This window comes from Manis javanica, chromosome 8 (genome assembly GCF_040802235.1).
Source record: "Manis javanica isolate MJ-LG chromosome 8, MJ_LKY, whole genome shotgun sequence".
Taxonomy (NCBI): domain Eukaryota; kingdom Metazoa; phylum Chordata; class Mammalia; order Pholidota; family Manidae; genus Manis; species Manis javanica.
The window spans coordinates 23,243,639-23,260,666 of NC_133163.1; the positions used below are offsets into that span (position 1 = coordinate 23,243,639).

General features: G+C 40.0%; 1 protein-coding gene across 32 annotated transcripts in view; it reads right to left on the bottom strand.

The window, feature by feature from the left end:
* Positions 1 to 17,028, bottom strand: part of NRXN3 (neurexin 3) — a 1,528,794-nt gene that overhangs the window by 786,236 nt on the left and 725,530 nt on the right. For all 32 annotated transcript variants that reach the window (XM_073242064.1, XM_073242063.1, XM_073242059.1 and 29 more), the window contains one exon: positions 8,037 to 8,156. In XM_073242064.1, the coding sequence (XP_073098165.1) occupies positions 8,037 to 8,156 (120 nt within the window). The remainder of the gene's footprint in view (positions 1 to 8,036; positions 8,157 to 17,028) is intronic.

Consider the following 17,028-nt stretch of genomic DNA (forward strand, 5'->3'; position numbering starts at 1 on the left):
TGTTTAGAATTCCATATGTCTTCCCAGGCAAGGGAAATAAAAGCAAAAATAAACAAGTGGGGCTACATCAAACTAAAAAGTTCCTGCACAGCAAAGGAAACCATCACCAAAATTAAAAGGCAACCTACTGAATGAGAGAATATATTTGTAAATGATATATCCAATAAGGTGCTAATATACAACATATATAAAGAACTCATACAACTCAGCACAAACACAAAAAAACCCAAATGCTCCAATTAAAAAATAGGTGGAAGACCTGAATACACATTTTTCCAAAGCAAGCACACAGATGGCCAGCAGACACATGAAAATATACCCAACATCACTAATCATCAGGGAAATGCAAATCAAAACCACAAGATACCCCTTTGCACCAGTCCAAGAGGCTAATATCAACAAGACAAGAAACAGTACGTGTTGGTGAGCATTTGGAAGAAAGGGAACCCGGCACACTATAGGTGGGAATGTGAACTGGTACAGCTACTACAGAAAGCATTACGGAAGTTTCTCAAAAAACTAAAAATAGAAACACCATACGATCCAGCAATTCTACTTCTGGGAACTTACCTGAAGAAAACAATATCACAAATTTGAAAAGATACATGCACTCCTATGTTTATCACAGCATTGTTTACAACAGCCAAAATATAGAAGCAACTTAAGTGTCCATAGATACAATGGAATGTTACTCACCATAAAAAAGAATGAACTCTTGCCACTTGTGACAACATGGATGGACCTAGAGAATATTATGCTAATAAAGTAAGTCAGAAAAAGACAAACACTGTATGATTTCACTTATATGTGAAATCTAAAAAAACAAACAAACAAATGAATAAACAAATCAGACTCATAAACACAGAGAACAGACTGGAAGTTGTCATGGAGTGGAAGGTGGGGTGAGATAGGTTAAGGGAAAAAAATTAGTGAGAATGTTGGATATTTTGATCTGGGTGGTTACATGAGTATATACACATGTAAAAATTCATCAAGGTATACACTTAAATTTTATATTTTATTGTATGTATCTCAACTTAAAAAATAAAATGTTCAGAATTCCAGAATGTGATAAAATTAGCAACCAAGAACACAGAGCTTCTCTTTTCCAATCCTATGCTCTTATGTAATTTAGTTATCTATGAAGACTTGCCCACCTGGAATTTTAAGCACTCTGGTCTAGTAATTAGTATAGATGTTAAAGTGTAATTATTTCTAATAATGACTAAGTAGTAGTAAATGTAATAAGAATATGAGCTTTCATGCCAGATAAACATGGGTTCAAGTCCTCAACTACTTCCTGTGTGACCTCCATTTTCCAATTGTTAAAATCAGGACAATAGTTGTATAGTTTCTTGAACTTGGGGATGAGTAAAGGGGTGACATCTTTATTTAAAGGTCTTAGTTGAGTGTGAGAAATGTAATAAGAACATGACAGATGTCAAATATTATTAGTGATAATAAAAACTATTACCATTCCTGTGTATGAAGTACCTCTCATACTGCTTGCACTAAAGCTTCAAGAGGCTAAGTGACTAAATCAATTTCACAGTGTTAGGAGTTAGAATTGGCATTTAAGTAGATTGAATTCTAAAGCTAGTTAACTGAATGACTATGTTACAATATCTTTTATAATTTAGTAAGTTATATATGTCGGTCAAATCAACTTTTTAAAAATGTTAGTTCATTGTAAATAAATTCCCAAGATAAATGTCCTCCTGTGGTTCGATGCAATAAGATATGGGCCCTGTTAGGTCCAGCAATAGCCTCAACACGGGGAATTCTTTCCCAAAGAACTGAGTATCATACATAGTGTGCAGCCTACTAAAAGAGATTAGGATCTAACAATGTTTTTTATATTTTGAAAAATGCATTAATATCACTGAGTGTTAAACAAAATAAAGCAGAGCATAAATGTTAAGCACAGTCTGATCTTAACCACACAAACGCATATAGCACAGAATGGAAGGAAGAAGCCAGATGGATAACAGTAGCTGCTGCTTATTTCTCTCTGCTCCCTGGAATGCTGTCTTTCCTTCCCAACCTTCTTTTTTACCACATTTGCTTAGGAAGTACTATCAGATTTTTAAAGACTCATTTGTTAATAAAATCTTCCCTAATAACAGCAGCTTCTATTGCACGGAGTCTCAACCCCAGGGACAGTTATGTCGCTCTCTACCATGACTCCTCACCATAGACTGCACATATTTCTATTGAGGCACCTTCATATGTGTCTGCCCCATGAGACTGTAAGGTCTTTGAACCAGGACTCTGTCTTATTCATTATGATATCTGCAAATGAGAAATGTCTGGTGAGTGAATGAATGAGTCGACAATAGTGTGTTCTATACAGCAAACAGCTGTCTTAATAGAGAACTTCTTAAATATGTCCTATTTGCTGCATAAGCAGAGCCAGAAAACAGAGGTAGGGACTAAACACCTAATTTATAAAAAGGACATAGTGCAGTCTGATACTTTTGGACATTATTGCTATACAAATGACAACATAGGCTCCTGACACGTTACCAGCACACCTATACGGACCCAAGAGACAGAATTATTATACACAGCTGGCCCCTTGTTTGTACATTAAGCCATGTGCATATTGCTTGTGTTTTTCTGAACCCTGATTGGGAAATGTGTTTTTAACAGATTTAATCAATATGCCAACCTACATTAAAAAAAAATAAACCCACACAATAAATAAAAAGCAAAAGGCCAATCAATAGCCCACAGTGCAGCTTAACAGTCACTCCAGCAGAAAACTGTCTGAAAAGGTGCTTCACACTCGGCTGTCTGCACGATCCACAGCTGCTTGCTATTGATTTGCTGCATGCAGAGAACATCTATCATAACATGAGAGTGCGAACCTAGCAATTTCTCCAAGGAGTACCCCGCTGTACTATGAGCAATGTAGTCTAGGTCGCTGGCTGCTGCGGGTGGGCTGGGGACCCACATTTATTCCCTTCTCCTCATCCCACAAAGCCATTATAAACATCTGATTTCTAAATCTAGGGATGTGAAGTGTGTTAAAGACTCATGTGCCACAGGCTGTTCCACGTTCACTTCTCCAGGGCACAGAAGCCGTAATGAGACCCCAGAATTGTATACAATCAAAACAGTTTTTCGAACATGCTCAAAGGTAACTACTTTGAAAAAGTCCCCCCAAATGAAAACTCCTTTGTGTATGTGTGGGTGTGTGCAAGTGAGTTAGATTTTGTGGAATAGTTTGTGGTGTTGCAAAGGAAGAGAGGAACTCAACAGCAGACAGCACTGCCACGCAATATAGAAAAGGGATTCTGGATCCTGCTGGTGGTGTAATGTCTACAACACTGAAACTGTCCAGACTCTCAAGCCTGACTTAAAATACCAATAAGAACCCAACGTTCAAAAAGAATATCCCTAGTAGACTCCCATAAGGTTCTATTTCTCTGGTTGTTCTTAATATGTAGCTCCAATATTGTGTCATTAACTTAGCATTAGATGGTATGCACCCTCTGAGAAGTCAGCCCTCTCCTATTAGGAATTTTTCAGAACTGAAGATTATCTTTGGAGAATACCACTTGTGTGTCCTTTCATAGTTCTTATTAGACCCTACAGGAACTCAAAATTGCTTCTGGGACAATGTTGTCCATTATAGTTTCAAAACAGCCCTAAAAAATCACCTACAGATCATTCCCTGCAACTTTGCCACTACATGAAATGGTGGAAGGTCATATCTTACAACTAGGAAGAAATTTAGCATATCAATTATAGCTGGATTTACAATTAGATGATTTCTGCTCTCTACACATGGGATCACTCTTACATGAGGTAAAATCCATCACAGAGCATATATACCACACCCTCACGATCACTCTATCAGCTTTGCACAGCTGTCTTCCCAAGAGTGAGCCTAAAATTCACCCCACTGCCTCCATCAACCCACCATGCTCTCACCCAAAATGACAGAATAAAGTAAAGCCATCCATTTTGGTCTACCCATACTAAATGAGATGCAGTTTTAAAATGTAAACTCTACTTATGGAGGCAATATCTATGTCACAGTATCTCAAAAGTGTCAAGCAAACACAAGATCTGGCAAACAGGTATGAGGAAAAAAAAAGTTATAAGTGATAGAACCAATAGTAAAGTAAGGAAGACTTTAAAATGCAGACATTCCTTTAAAAACTTACAAGGCATACCCAGATATAATTAACTTTCCTATGTGTGATGAACTGAGCACTTTACTTTAGAAGATATCAAAACCTAGCTATTTCCCTACCAAATGAGTTTCTATTCTTGGATGTGCAGTAATAAATGCAGATATTTTCATTACATTAATTGAGATCAATCTGCTGTCCTGAAAAACAGCTCATGGAAAAATGAGAGATCCAAATCTTTTTATTCGCTCACAAAAAGTGCTTTTGGCCATTAGATTGAATCTTTAACCAAATCGTATGGTCCTATGACAGCATTTTTTTTTTTCACTGATGAATTTTTTTTTTTGAGAGGGCATCTCTCATATTTATTGATCAAATGGTTGTTAACAACAATAAAATTCTGTATAGGGGAGTCAATGCTCAATGCACAATCATTAATCCATCTCAAGCCTAACTCTCGTCAGTCTCCAATCTTCTGAAGCATAATGAACAAGTTCTTACATGGTGAACGAATTCTTACATAGTGAATAAGTTCTTACATGGTGAAGAGTACAAGGGCAGTCATCACAGAAACTTTCGGTTTTGATCACGCATTATGAACTATAAACAATCAGGTCAAATATGAATATTCGTTTGATTCTTATACTTGATTTATATGTGGATCCCACATTTCTCCCTTTATTATTATTATTTTTTTTATTTTTAATAAAATGCTGAAGTGGTAGGTAGATGCAAGATAAAGGTAGAAAACATAGTTTAGTGTTGTAAGAGAGCTATTATAGATGATCAGGTGTGTGCCTGTAGACTATGTGTTAATCCAAGCTAGACAAGGGCAATAAAACATCCACAGATGCAGAAGATTTCTCTCAAAACAGGGGGGTGAGGCTCTAAGCTTCACCACTGTTGATCCCCAATTTCTCACCTGATGGCCCCCCTGCGACTGTGCCTGTCTTAGGTTGTTCCTCCCTTGAGGAATCTTACCCGTCTCTGGCTAACCAGTCATCTTCCAGGGCCATACAGGGGGAGGTAAAGTTGGTAAGTGAGAGAGAAGCCCTATTGTTTGAAAAGGTTACCTTTTTACTTCTTTGCAGATTTATGCCCTGTGGCTTCTATGCCCAGCATTTGTCTTGAGGTATCCCTATGACAGCATTTTAACAAATATAAGTTGTTTTAGAAATACGCAACATTCTACAGAATATACTGTCCCTAAGAATTGAGTAAAGGCCAGATTTCCAGGATGGCACTCCATTTACAATGTCATGCCTCATTTCAGTTATTCAGGTCATAGGCAGGCCACCTATGGCATGCATGTTGCCAAAGCAATGACCAATGGCTTCTATGCTCTTCCCTATAAGACTGAATCCCTACTTTTCTCTATAGTCCTCTTTCATTCTTCTTTCTCCTCCATTCACTTACTTTATCCTTTATCCTTTCTTTGAAAGCTAAGTTAACAAGAATTTGCTAATTCTTGGTAGGCACATAGAATATGAGTTAATTTCATTTTGAATACTTTTGTGATGTGAAGGAGCAAACTACAACTTTAAGGGTCAAAGTTGATAGAGAAAATACTAAGCTATGATGTATGGAGTGTGAAGCTTATTTTCTAGGTGGAACAAACTGGCTTTGATGCTAGTTTCTGAAGAGAAGTTCCCCCCAAATACTTCAAAGGTCAGTCCTTGGATATAGAGATATCCACTGTACAATTTTAAGCAACCTGAGATTTTGATATATTTGTTTGGGTTTCACCAAAAGTTTATATCTGAGCTTTAGAGTTACATCCTGTATATCTGAATTCTATATATATATTCCTCACATTCTGCAATTAAAATATACTTGCTCACATTTCCATATAGCCATCCAAAAAGTCCACTCTCCAAAAGATGAGGGAGGTATATTCTTTTAATGATTTAGGTTCAAAGGTCTTTTACAATGAAAAAAAATCAACTGCATTATGTATAGAATAAATTCCCAAATACATTACCCTAAGCCTCAATATCTTGGAAGCATCTCTGAAGGATGAGAAGCTACTGCCACAAAAGAAAACTGACCTTTCCCAATCTGTTCTAGCACTTCATTATATATCAACAAATTGCTCATGTCAGATAATAAAACAGTCCTCATTCTGGACTGAGACACAATCTGCTCTGGACAAAGCCAAAAACAATCATAGAAAGCTGGAAAGAATCCTGATTGACTTTTAGCAGAAAACAATGCCTGGGCCTAGGTGGCAGAGAGAAAAATACATACACCTTCTAAAGATTGTACATATTTAGCACAGTGAGAGTAACTTACCTTGCTGCCTCTTTTGTGTGCAGTTTCTTCCTGACCATTTTCTACCAGGAGTGGTAGATTTCCATGATACGGAATCAAGTTGTGAGGACAAAGAAGCATTACACCACTATTCAGGATAAAGAGCTTTCATGGGAGTCATTTGCAGACAAATTGGAGGGAAAAGGAAGAGCATAACACACACTTCCACAGGTACTCTGGTGGGTACACGACTGCCTGTCTCAGAGTGGAACAGTATCTCCAAATCATACTTATGGAAACAGGGCTTTCAGTAATACCCCTTAGGAAAGAGCAATCTGATGCCAAAACTTCCTGCAGATATTGTGTTCTTTGTGCTACAAAGAAAGAGGCAAAGGCTTACATGTAGGTTAGGATCAGAGCATTCTCCCTCTCCACTGCCAGATTCTCCACTTGTTTATCCTAGTGTATCTTAAGAGCCGGACCAAGCATAAAAAGATAAAACACTGAGAAAAATGGAAAACAATCACACACATGGAAAAAAAGGTAAGAAATAAGGAATCCAGGAAAACCAAATAAACATGATAGAGATGGCACTGTAATTGGTGCCTGCTTCCACTTAGCAAACTATAATATGGCTTTAGTGTTTGCTCAGAAAACATGCGTCTTTTTTATAAAATCAAGAGGCCAACTGACTGAGTTCAGATTGTAAATCATGCTCCTACCATGAAAGTTACATTTAGAAAATCAGAAGATCAGTAGAACACACCAGATCAAGGCTTTTCAACAAATCTCTTTACAGTAGGTATTCAGCAGTTTCAAGTGTTTACTTGTCTTTAAAAGGGGCCCTGCTAGAAAAATAACACGAGAAGAAGTGGAAACACAACAGAATTAAGTATCCCCACCATCTGTGCTAGTATCACCTTCATGAGCTCAGTCTTCTCCTAGAATCACATGGGCTGATGCACCTAAAGCAACATTTGTGGACAAAACCAACAATGGGCTGTCTTCCAGTAGGAACCAAATACACAGCTATGTACATATAAATACATGCACAAAATAGAAATGCATATATAAACAGAGAGATTATATATAACAAATAGCTATCAATAAGTTTAGCCAAAGAGAAAATCTGCCTTGCATTTGAATGACCCTGGAGAATGCTTCAAATGTTTTTTAAAAGAATCATAAACTCTTCACATCTTCATCACTGGCAAGGACTAAGAAGTTCTCTAAGCTCAGACTTCTTGAGAAAACAGCTACAGTCCTTAAATAGCCTCTGAATTCTAGGCAATGCAAATGAGAAAGTCTCAAAATTATTACCCAGATGATTTAATTAACAGAAAATTAAACTCCTTAGAATAAAAATATTGCCTGAATTGTTTGTTTCTCAGTCACAGGTAAGCTAATTTAAAAAAAAAAAAACACACAGCGAATAAGTAAATAGGAGAGTGCCTAGTATTGTTGAGAAATGTCTCTTTGCTCTTCCCATAAGAACATTAGTCCTTTATTTTCCAAGTTTCTTTATGAGAAAATTGTTTGCAAATCTTTCAGAAGAGCCACCCTCTTATATAATGTCACCTAATGGTTTCTCCAAACCTCTGATCCCTTTGAAAAAAATCCCAAGTATGCAAGGGTTGTACTCACGATCATTGCACTGGTTTCCAGAATAGGAGGTCATGGAGCAGTCACAGGTGAAGCCTTCCCACTGCTGCATGCAGACCCCCTGGTTGGCACATGAATCTTCCTGGCAGGTGGTGCTTGGGCCTGGTAATTCATAAGAAGAGGGAGAGAAGAAGAAAGGAGAGAAACAAGTGTTAAAAATTAATCAAACTTGAAGCAATCACTTTACTATCCTCATGCCCCCAAACATCTAAAGACACAATGGCCAAAAACGTCCACTCTGTGTCATGCAACAAGAATTCAGTATATACAAAAGACGAGAGAACCACACACTTAGCCACAAACTAGCAACAGTGACACACAGAAGGGAGAGGGCTGAACACACTGTTCTCTTTCAGGCAGACTTTGCAAATGAGCTTCATCTCTACTATTCAACTAGAAAGATAATCTCATTTGGAGAATGGTCTTTCTACATGTGTAATGCTAAAGCAGAAAAAGCCCAGGATTCTCATGAATTTAGGCATATAACTCCCAAAAGTCTACTTTACGATATTAAAAAGATGTTTGATGATAACAAAGAGGAGGAGGATATAGCAGCCGACATGCCTGGTGTTTCAGTGGTGATAAGCACTGGGCACTACTTTGCCTACATTAGTTCATTGAGCTCCCCAGGGACACTAAGAGGTAATAATTATGATCACCTTCATGTCACAGGTTTAAAAATCTAAGCTCACAGAGGTAAAATAATTTACCCAAGGCCACACATTTGGTACTTAAAGGATCCTAATGTTCAACTTAGGTAAACTAACTCTGATATCCAAGCTTCTAACTGCCTCAGTGGTTCTTAAAGTACAGTTCTTAGGCATCACCTGGGAGGTTATTAGAAATGTAAATTACTGGGCCCCACCCCAGACCTACTGAATTAGAAACCTGGCAGGGGTTGGGGGGGTTGCAGGTGGGGAGAGGTGGGGTAGAAATCTGTATTTTCAAAAGCTTCTAAAAAATTGTGATGTAGCCGAAAGTTTGAGAGCCCATGCCTGGCACTGCACTGCCTTTACAGGTTTCTGGAAGAGTGTATTCAAATGAAGCACGCATACACTAAAGGATGCAAAGGAAAATTATCAGAGGTATAGGAAGAGAATATTTTGAAATTATGTTCATTTTTAAATTTCATTCTTTATTATTTCTATTTTTGTGTATCTTTTGCATGCAAGTAGTATATAAATGCAATGGTACAGGTATGTAATATATAAATAAGTATATCTATTTTGGGGGCACTCTCAAAATCATTTCCAGACATGAGTGAACAATTGAAAAAGTCTGGAGATGTCTGCCTTACAGATTGTCATTAAAACCTCTCTTTAGGTTAGCCTGGGGCCTCTCTTTAGCCTTTTTCTCTTTTTCATTTCTATCTCCTTTCTTAACCTTGGGATTAAAGAAAAACCTCCATCTTTGGAGTTATCTAGGCTAAGAGGAAATGTCCCAATAGTCAGGATAACTCTGAGAGAGCCTCAGCCGAGGAGGTGAGGCCTTGACTCATCAAATGTATTAGCCAGGATCTGATGCAAAAAAATCACTTGATGAAGCAAAAGTATATCCATTGCAATAAAGGTGTATTTCATGATTTCCAAGCTAAGCCTCACACAGGCACAGAATATGGAAATGTAAGCAGGCAGGGTCCTCTGGATGCATGTTCAGAAGAGATGCATGACTGCAAAGGGTTTGTCTTCTGGGTGGCAAGACTTCTGTATTCATTCATGGAGGGTGGAAAGCAGTACTGGCCACCAATCCTAGTACAAAACTATGAGAATATGACAAAAGAAAGTTCAAGACAATTACTAACACCGGGGGAGCAGCACAGCTGCGGGGTTTCTGCCGCTCTGATACGCCATGTGGTTCCCCCATGTGGAGATGAAAGGAGGTCCACGGTCATGTTCGCAGTGGGTCTTAAACTTGGGCATTGTGTAGGACAAGTTTCATTCACAATGGCAAATCAGGACAGCTTCTTTCAAAGCATAAAAGCTTCTGAGGAGTCCACAGGACTCCCTGACTGAAGAGCTCCCCCCAGACAATAGGCTAGTAATTCAACTGTACTCAAGAATCAGAATCAGAAAACATGCAAGGCTCTCCCTTGAAAGGCAGCACAGCTAAAACTTAGGGAAAACACAATAATTCTTGGCATGTGGGCTGAATCCTGAAGACAAAGGCTTTTCCTTGCCTTTCGCTTCCCCTCTAGCCAACCAAATTTTAACCATCTTCCAAGGACCTGTTTGAATGCCTCCCCCCTATATGAAACATTTCCCAGTAACATCAAACAATTCTCCCACTTCACAGCAGCCATGACACTTATCTGCATCATTAAATTAAGGTTTACACGTGGTAATATATTCAGTTTAACACTTGATTACATGTTACACTGTCCTCTGCTTACATAACCCTCTAATTGTTTAATGTTGACTATTTGTCCCCAAAAGATTGAATGCTGCCTGTTAGAAATCATAGTATGTCCTTGCTACACTTGTGTACTGTGCCAGATGCAGAGAAAGTGTTTCAGTAAATGTTGAGCTGAGCTGAACTGCAGCCTCCTGATGTGCATATGTCTCATACTTCCTCAACCTGAGCCAAGGGAGAACTCTGTGCTCTGCAAAGTGAGCAATCTGTCCCATCCGTCAAAAGTTGGTAAGAAGTTGATACAGAGGGAATTGTTTCCAAATTCCACCAGATTTGTTCCACATACATTCAGGGGTGAGTGCCATACAGAATCAGATAATCCTCAAAAACTGACTACATTGTAATCATGTAGGAACAAGAACCATTTCAGTGAGAACCAGGAGAACTTCGCATGACTTAAGTCAACGTGAGATCAAACTCCTGTTGAGGCAGAGATCCTAGGGCCCCTGCCCGCCTCCCCCAGCCTCATTTCCTCCCACCCCACTCACCCCCAGCTCACGGCCTGAATACCTCAAGACCATCCCCACCTTCTAGGTCCTTTTCTTATGCTCGGACTCAAGCCTGAAATGTGCTTCCTGCAGATTTTCAAATGACTGGTTCGTTCTTTCTTTAGGTTTCAGCTCAAAATGGGCTTTCTTCAGATTTGTATTTTTTAAGGAAGTCCCCATCAGCATTTCACTCTCCATTATATCTCCTTATTTAACTCATGATACTTGTAGGGCCTGTAACTAAGCTACTTGTTACATTCTTATGTCTGTCATCCTACTGGAATACAAGTCCCTTGATGGCAGAAGTCTTATCTGTGTTACTCACCTTTATATCTCTAATTTCTGATGAAGTCCTTGGTATAAAGGAAGAGTTCTGAAAATATTATTGAATGAAAGAACAAAAGAGCCAAAAAAGAATGAAAGTTCTTCTTTTGTGACTTAAAGTCAAGTGATTTTCCTAACTAACAATTTACCCATAGAACCAGTATCTCATATAAGCAATTTTCTACTTGAAACCAACCTTTTTTGGGGGGGAGGGATTTAATTGACCACGTTTCTTCCCCTGACTTAACTACTAGACTCATTCCATCTCACCAGATGTTGAAACAAGGACTCTTGTGTCCCCAGTGCTCAGGACAGTAGCAATAACTGTGCTGAATGAGTGAGAATTTGGACCAGACTCTAAACCACTTTCTAGATAATATAAACTCCTATTCTGACTTCGAACTACTTAACACAGCCTTTCCTGAACAGACTATATTTTATATCTGTATCTATTTCTCATAGATAGGAGTGCCTCCAGAATTTTTAAAAGACAAATTAGAGAAACAGCAAAATGCCCTAGGGGGCAAAAAAGAGTAAGTCTTTAACAATACTTCTAACTGCATGTGGTTGACATATCATGATCTTGAACAAAGCAGAGGATATAAATATAACAGGGGACTTAACATAGCACATGTTATGTGCCACATACTCTACTAAGTGCATTTCAGATAGTCAGTTAATCTTTGTAAACACACAATGAAGTCTTCTTAATTAAAAGTATTAAAGAATCAGAGAAAACAGGAATGTTCTTCTCATGGAACAAATCCAGAACTTGAAAAACAAAGTAAGTTTTTGACTATCGGTCGAGTGGAAGGCAAGGATTTCAGAAAGTAGACTGCACAGAACAGGTGATTTTTTGCAAGGAATCAGAGGTAACAGGTGGCTCAGGAGTCTCTAACTCAGGCTTGCTAATTCCACAGCTGATCCCACGAACCTCTATGGATATGGGTAAACCAGAGGTGGGTGGGGAGTGTGGATGCTAGATTAACAGAAAAAACTTAAATAAGATTATCTCTAATCTACAACCAGAGAAAGATGACATCTTAATGTAAGGATGTGTGCATATTTTACAAAATAATGTTCAAAAGCCATTTCAATTCAAAATTCTATTAAATATAAACAGGAATATCTAGCTTTGTCCAATTATATTAAAAATATATATCAAAATGCATGTTTATAAACATAAGACATTCTTAAGACCTTATTTTATTTCAAATGTCCTTGCAATTCAACCTAAAATTCCAAACATTCTAAGACAACCTAAACCTTTGGAACTACATATTTAGACAGTTTTTAAAAATTATTAGTAGTACTTAAAAATGTACTAAGGTTTTAGGGAACTCCTATATAGCAATGGTGTAAACTACTTTCGCTTTTGATATGAAACCAGTGTTCACTAAAACAGTCACATATTCTTTTAAGATGACAATTTTTCTTTGTATAGTAGGCGAAGTGACAAGGCAACGGAAGTATGCGTGTGTCTTGCCAACGGGTTTCAGCCCCGGGCAAGTTCACTATGGATTCAATGTGATCAAAGAAATGACAGTAAAACATTCTTGGGGTGAAAGGGTTATACCCAACTTTACTTCCACGGAGGCAGGTCAAACACTAAAATCTCGTTCACTCAGAGTGAGTCTGCGTGCAGCAAGCCCGTCTCCACCTCTTGGCCTCTCTGCCTGCCCAGTATCCGAGTCTCTGTCCTCGGTGCTGCCACCACTCTAGCCTCTGCTCTACTCTCCTGCAGCCTTGCAGCTGCGCCACCGTGTCACCCAGAGCACTAGGCAGAGCTCTTTATATAGAGTCAATAGCAATATATTGCCCACATGTTTGTAGTGAGCTAGCCAACCAGGGCCTGGAAAATCCTGGCCACGGGAACCTTCATTTTATCCACACTCCACCCCTCCAGGGTTCTTGCCTCTGAATCTGTGTGCCCTCAATCCTATGCAATGGTCCCTGTGCAAGGAAGCTGGAACAATGTAACCAAATTCCATAAGCTACAATATACAAATAACAAAAATTACAACAAATTATAATAACTCTCAAGCCTAAGGAGATCCATTGCCACCAAGTGGTCATCCTGGGTGTATTCAAACCAGTTCTACTCGAATGAGTTCACCAAAAGGACCATCGGTAGGCCTTACAATACCCACCTTCTCCAGCCTCTCCAGCAAAAAGTCTTGTAGATACACAGGCTGATCTTGTTGCTTTATCTCTGTCTTCTGCTTCGTCCTCAGCAGCCAGAACCTCTGCTCAGGTCTCAGTTGTTGCCACAGCTCCACTCACCCAATTTCTTTCCTTTCTGCACCTGCCTTTTCAAGCCAACCCACATCTGGGTCCTCGTGACCTTCACAGGGCCCTTTAAGTTCTTCCTTTGAGAAGCAGACCGTGTTTCCTTTTGTGCTGGAGCCTGAGGGCAGAAGCAGAGCATGGAGGGCTCCACAGCCTGAGGAGGGGGCTGCACCTCTCCTGGAAGAACCCACAGTTGCCGAGTCCTTCTGGCTTTCCACCAGCTTTCAATCAGACGGGGTCTCAACGAAGGAGGGGCCCCCACCCCCACCTGTTTATCAAACCTCTGCTCCTCCATTTCTGGGGCTGACGGCTCCACTACATCCTTCTCCTGCCCCACGGCACCTGGCAGCCTGCGTGCTGCTTCTTGTGCTGCTCGGGCCTCTTCCTTCTCCTGCCCCACAGCACCTGGCAGCCTGCACTCTTGTGCTGCTTCTTCTTGGGCCTCTGCTCCCTCTCGTGCCTTCTCTCTGGCCTTTAATATTTCCACAGCACTTCATAGTGACACCATCCAAGTTAGCAACAAATTTTCCTTCTCTTGGGGTGGACCCCAGTCCTCCATACCTTCATAGCACCACATGTCCACAGGGGGACAGTCAAATGTCTCCTGGTCCAAAGATGCAGCCCCCTGAAACACTCCTTCCATGAGGGCAGCCTGTTCTTTTTCCTTGGTCACCAATGAACCCTGCTGAGGTCGCCAATTGTCTTGTCAATGGGTTTCAGCCCCAGGCAAGTTCACGATGGATTCAATGTGACCAAAGAAATGACAGTAGAATATTCTTGGGGTGAAAGGGTTAAACTCAACTTTATTTCCATGGTAGCAGGTCAATCACTAAAATCTCATCCACTCAGAGTGAGTCTGCATGTAGCAAGCGCGTCTCTGCCTCTGGGCCTCTCGGCCCGCACAGCCATCCTCTGGGCCTCTGTCCTCCGTGCTGCCACCACTCCAGCCTCTGCTCTGCTCTCCCACACCCTTGCTGCCATGCCACCGTGTCACCCAGAGCACTGGGCAGGGCTCTTTATATAGAGTCAATAACCATGTATTGCCCACACGTGCGTAATGAACTAGCCAACCAGAGCCAGGTGAGAATCATGGCCACAGGAACCTTCACTTTATCCATAGTATGAAAGAACTAAATAAGTTATTAAGGATGCTAGTCCTTTGGTCTCTTACTCCCAGCTCTGTTTTTAATTCAGTGGAAGGCATCACATTGTATCTTTTTTCTTTGCTTTTTCAGATGATAACTCTGATGGCTGCCACAAATTTCCCATCATTCTCCTTGAATTTGGGTTGTTTTCTCTTTAAGAACTGTCCCAGACAGTCATTTCATGCCTGTTACTGTCAAAATTCACCTTTGTCGTACATGCAAACTGATTCAGCCAACTCCTCTTCATGCTCTAGAAATTCAAAAGTTGACAGACGGTCTCTTATTACTGGCTGGTCCTTGAGATAGAAGTGCTGCTGGAGCAAGGGACCCTGTGTCATAAGAGTGTATTTCCCTTCTGTTATTGCCCAAGTAGGAGTTAACCAAACCTATGCCTCAAACATCCTCATTAAACATTGACCAATAACGCTAAACCAGCACCAGCTGGTCTTGGCCGCACTGGGAAGGTGGACTGGTGAGCTGGTGAGTGGGGGAGCCTGGGGGCAATACATCTGGTCCGATTATCAATGTCCATTTATCCTAAGGGGCCGAGCTGATAGCCCAGTGATAAGGCACTGGCTTCACAATATTCATCATCTTTAATCACCAAGCATGAGGTGTTTGTCAAAGGGCTTAGACTATGAATGAAACCTGAATGGGAAATGTCATTAGAGTAGAAGCAAAGGGCCTCCCAGCCCACACGAAGCTCAGCCGCTGCAGGAAGGAGCCTCCGAGAGTCGTCATGACCTGTCTACAGAGATCTCATCTTCCGCCTTCAACTTTATTTCCACTCCTGATAAGTGCATAAGCTTTTCTACTTCTACATTTAAAATTTTTTCATTGTTTTATAGAGGAAGAATGAGTGAGCTGTAATTGGGTGGGAAGGAAGAGAAAGAAAGGATAGAAAAAGGAAGATAAACACACAGAGATACATGTTTTTGTGTATATGTGTATGAATGTATATGTGAATATGTGTGAAAGACTCTTCCCAGCTTTCTGAACAATTAGTAGTCTCTCCTGATAAAATAGAAGAATTCAAATATCGAGGGTATTCGGGGAGCATATTCATGAAATTAGGGACAGCCTACACAGTTGGCTGTGTATGTGCCTTGGCCCCTGCAGCAAAGACACTTTTGTAGCTCTCAGAGTATTTCTAAACTTACAGTTGTGGGTCCTCTTAGCTTTTCTGGAAAGAGTCATTTACAGACAACATAGGATCATTCCCTTTAATTAGCAGAAACCCAATTTAATTTTGAAATAAGAAAGCAATGATCCTTAAATATGTCAATCTTTATGTCCTTCTTTATACAGAACCAACTGAAAAGTGAAAGTTCTAGTTCCCATTTTACAGAAGATTAAGCAAAGCCAGCAAAGAGAGTACTAAATGTTATCATAAAATGTCACTGGTACAAAGACCTAAGAGAAGCTGTGTTCCCAAGATTGTCTTACTTCTTTGTCTTGAAAGCAGGATCTACGTCTTGCTGACATTCAGAAAGGCAGTGAAACTGCTCTTATCTGGCATGTTCAGCTGTTTACGATTCCTTGTCTCAAACATGGGTTCAAAAGGTTCTTGGTTCAGATGATGAGTGAAAAAGACTAACAATAAAAATCCAACTTTGGGAGATACAGGGGCAGTTTCAGTAATACCCTGTTCTCCCCCATCATTCCAGCCCTCCCATCATATATTGCTTATAAAAAGTCACGACGGGCATGGGGATTGGTTGAAACCCTCAAAATCTCCAATAGTCTTTGATCAGTCCAGCGCTGATATTTAACACCAGAACTCTAGGAAAAAAATTAAAAATAACAAAATATCAAACCTGACCTGTAACATGTCTGTAACCTGAGGTGTAATGTACTCCCACGACAACCAATGTCAAGTTAATACATGTTGCATGATGTCAAGCAGCTTACAAAATTCCTGCAAATCCTTATCCTGGCACCAGCTCTACCAGCCTGCCCTGGATGGTAAAGGGCCTGCAAATATAATTACACTTGTGAGGGAAGTGATTCACCCCCATGACACATCCATGGCAAAGGAGAGATGCCAACCCCTGTTGGGTATTTGTAATGGCAAGAGAATGGCTGGGATTATAAAAACCTTGTTCAAAACCTCTATCTCCAGAGCATGCCTGGGTCATGAGTTCAATTATTCAATCATTCCTTTTGTTTAAAATCTTGAACGCTCTTCAAAGGTCAATGCTGCTTGAGAAAATGTAAACTGGGGTCTCATTTTCTACTCTTCTTCCTTTTCTCAGCACTGATTGGGGTCTGTTGGAGAAGTAGGGGAATTTTCAAAGAGAGAGAAAGAGAGAGAAGGGG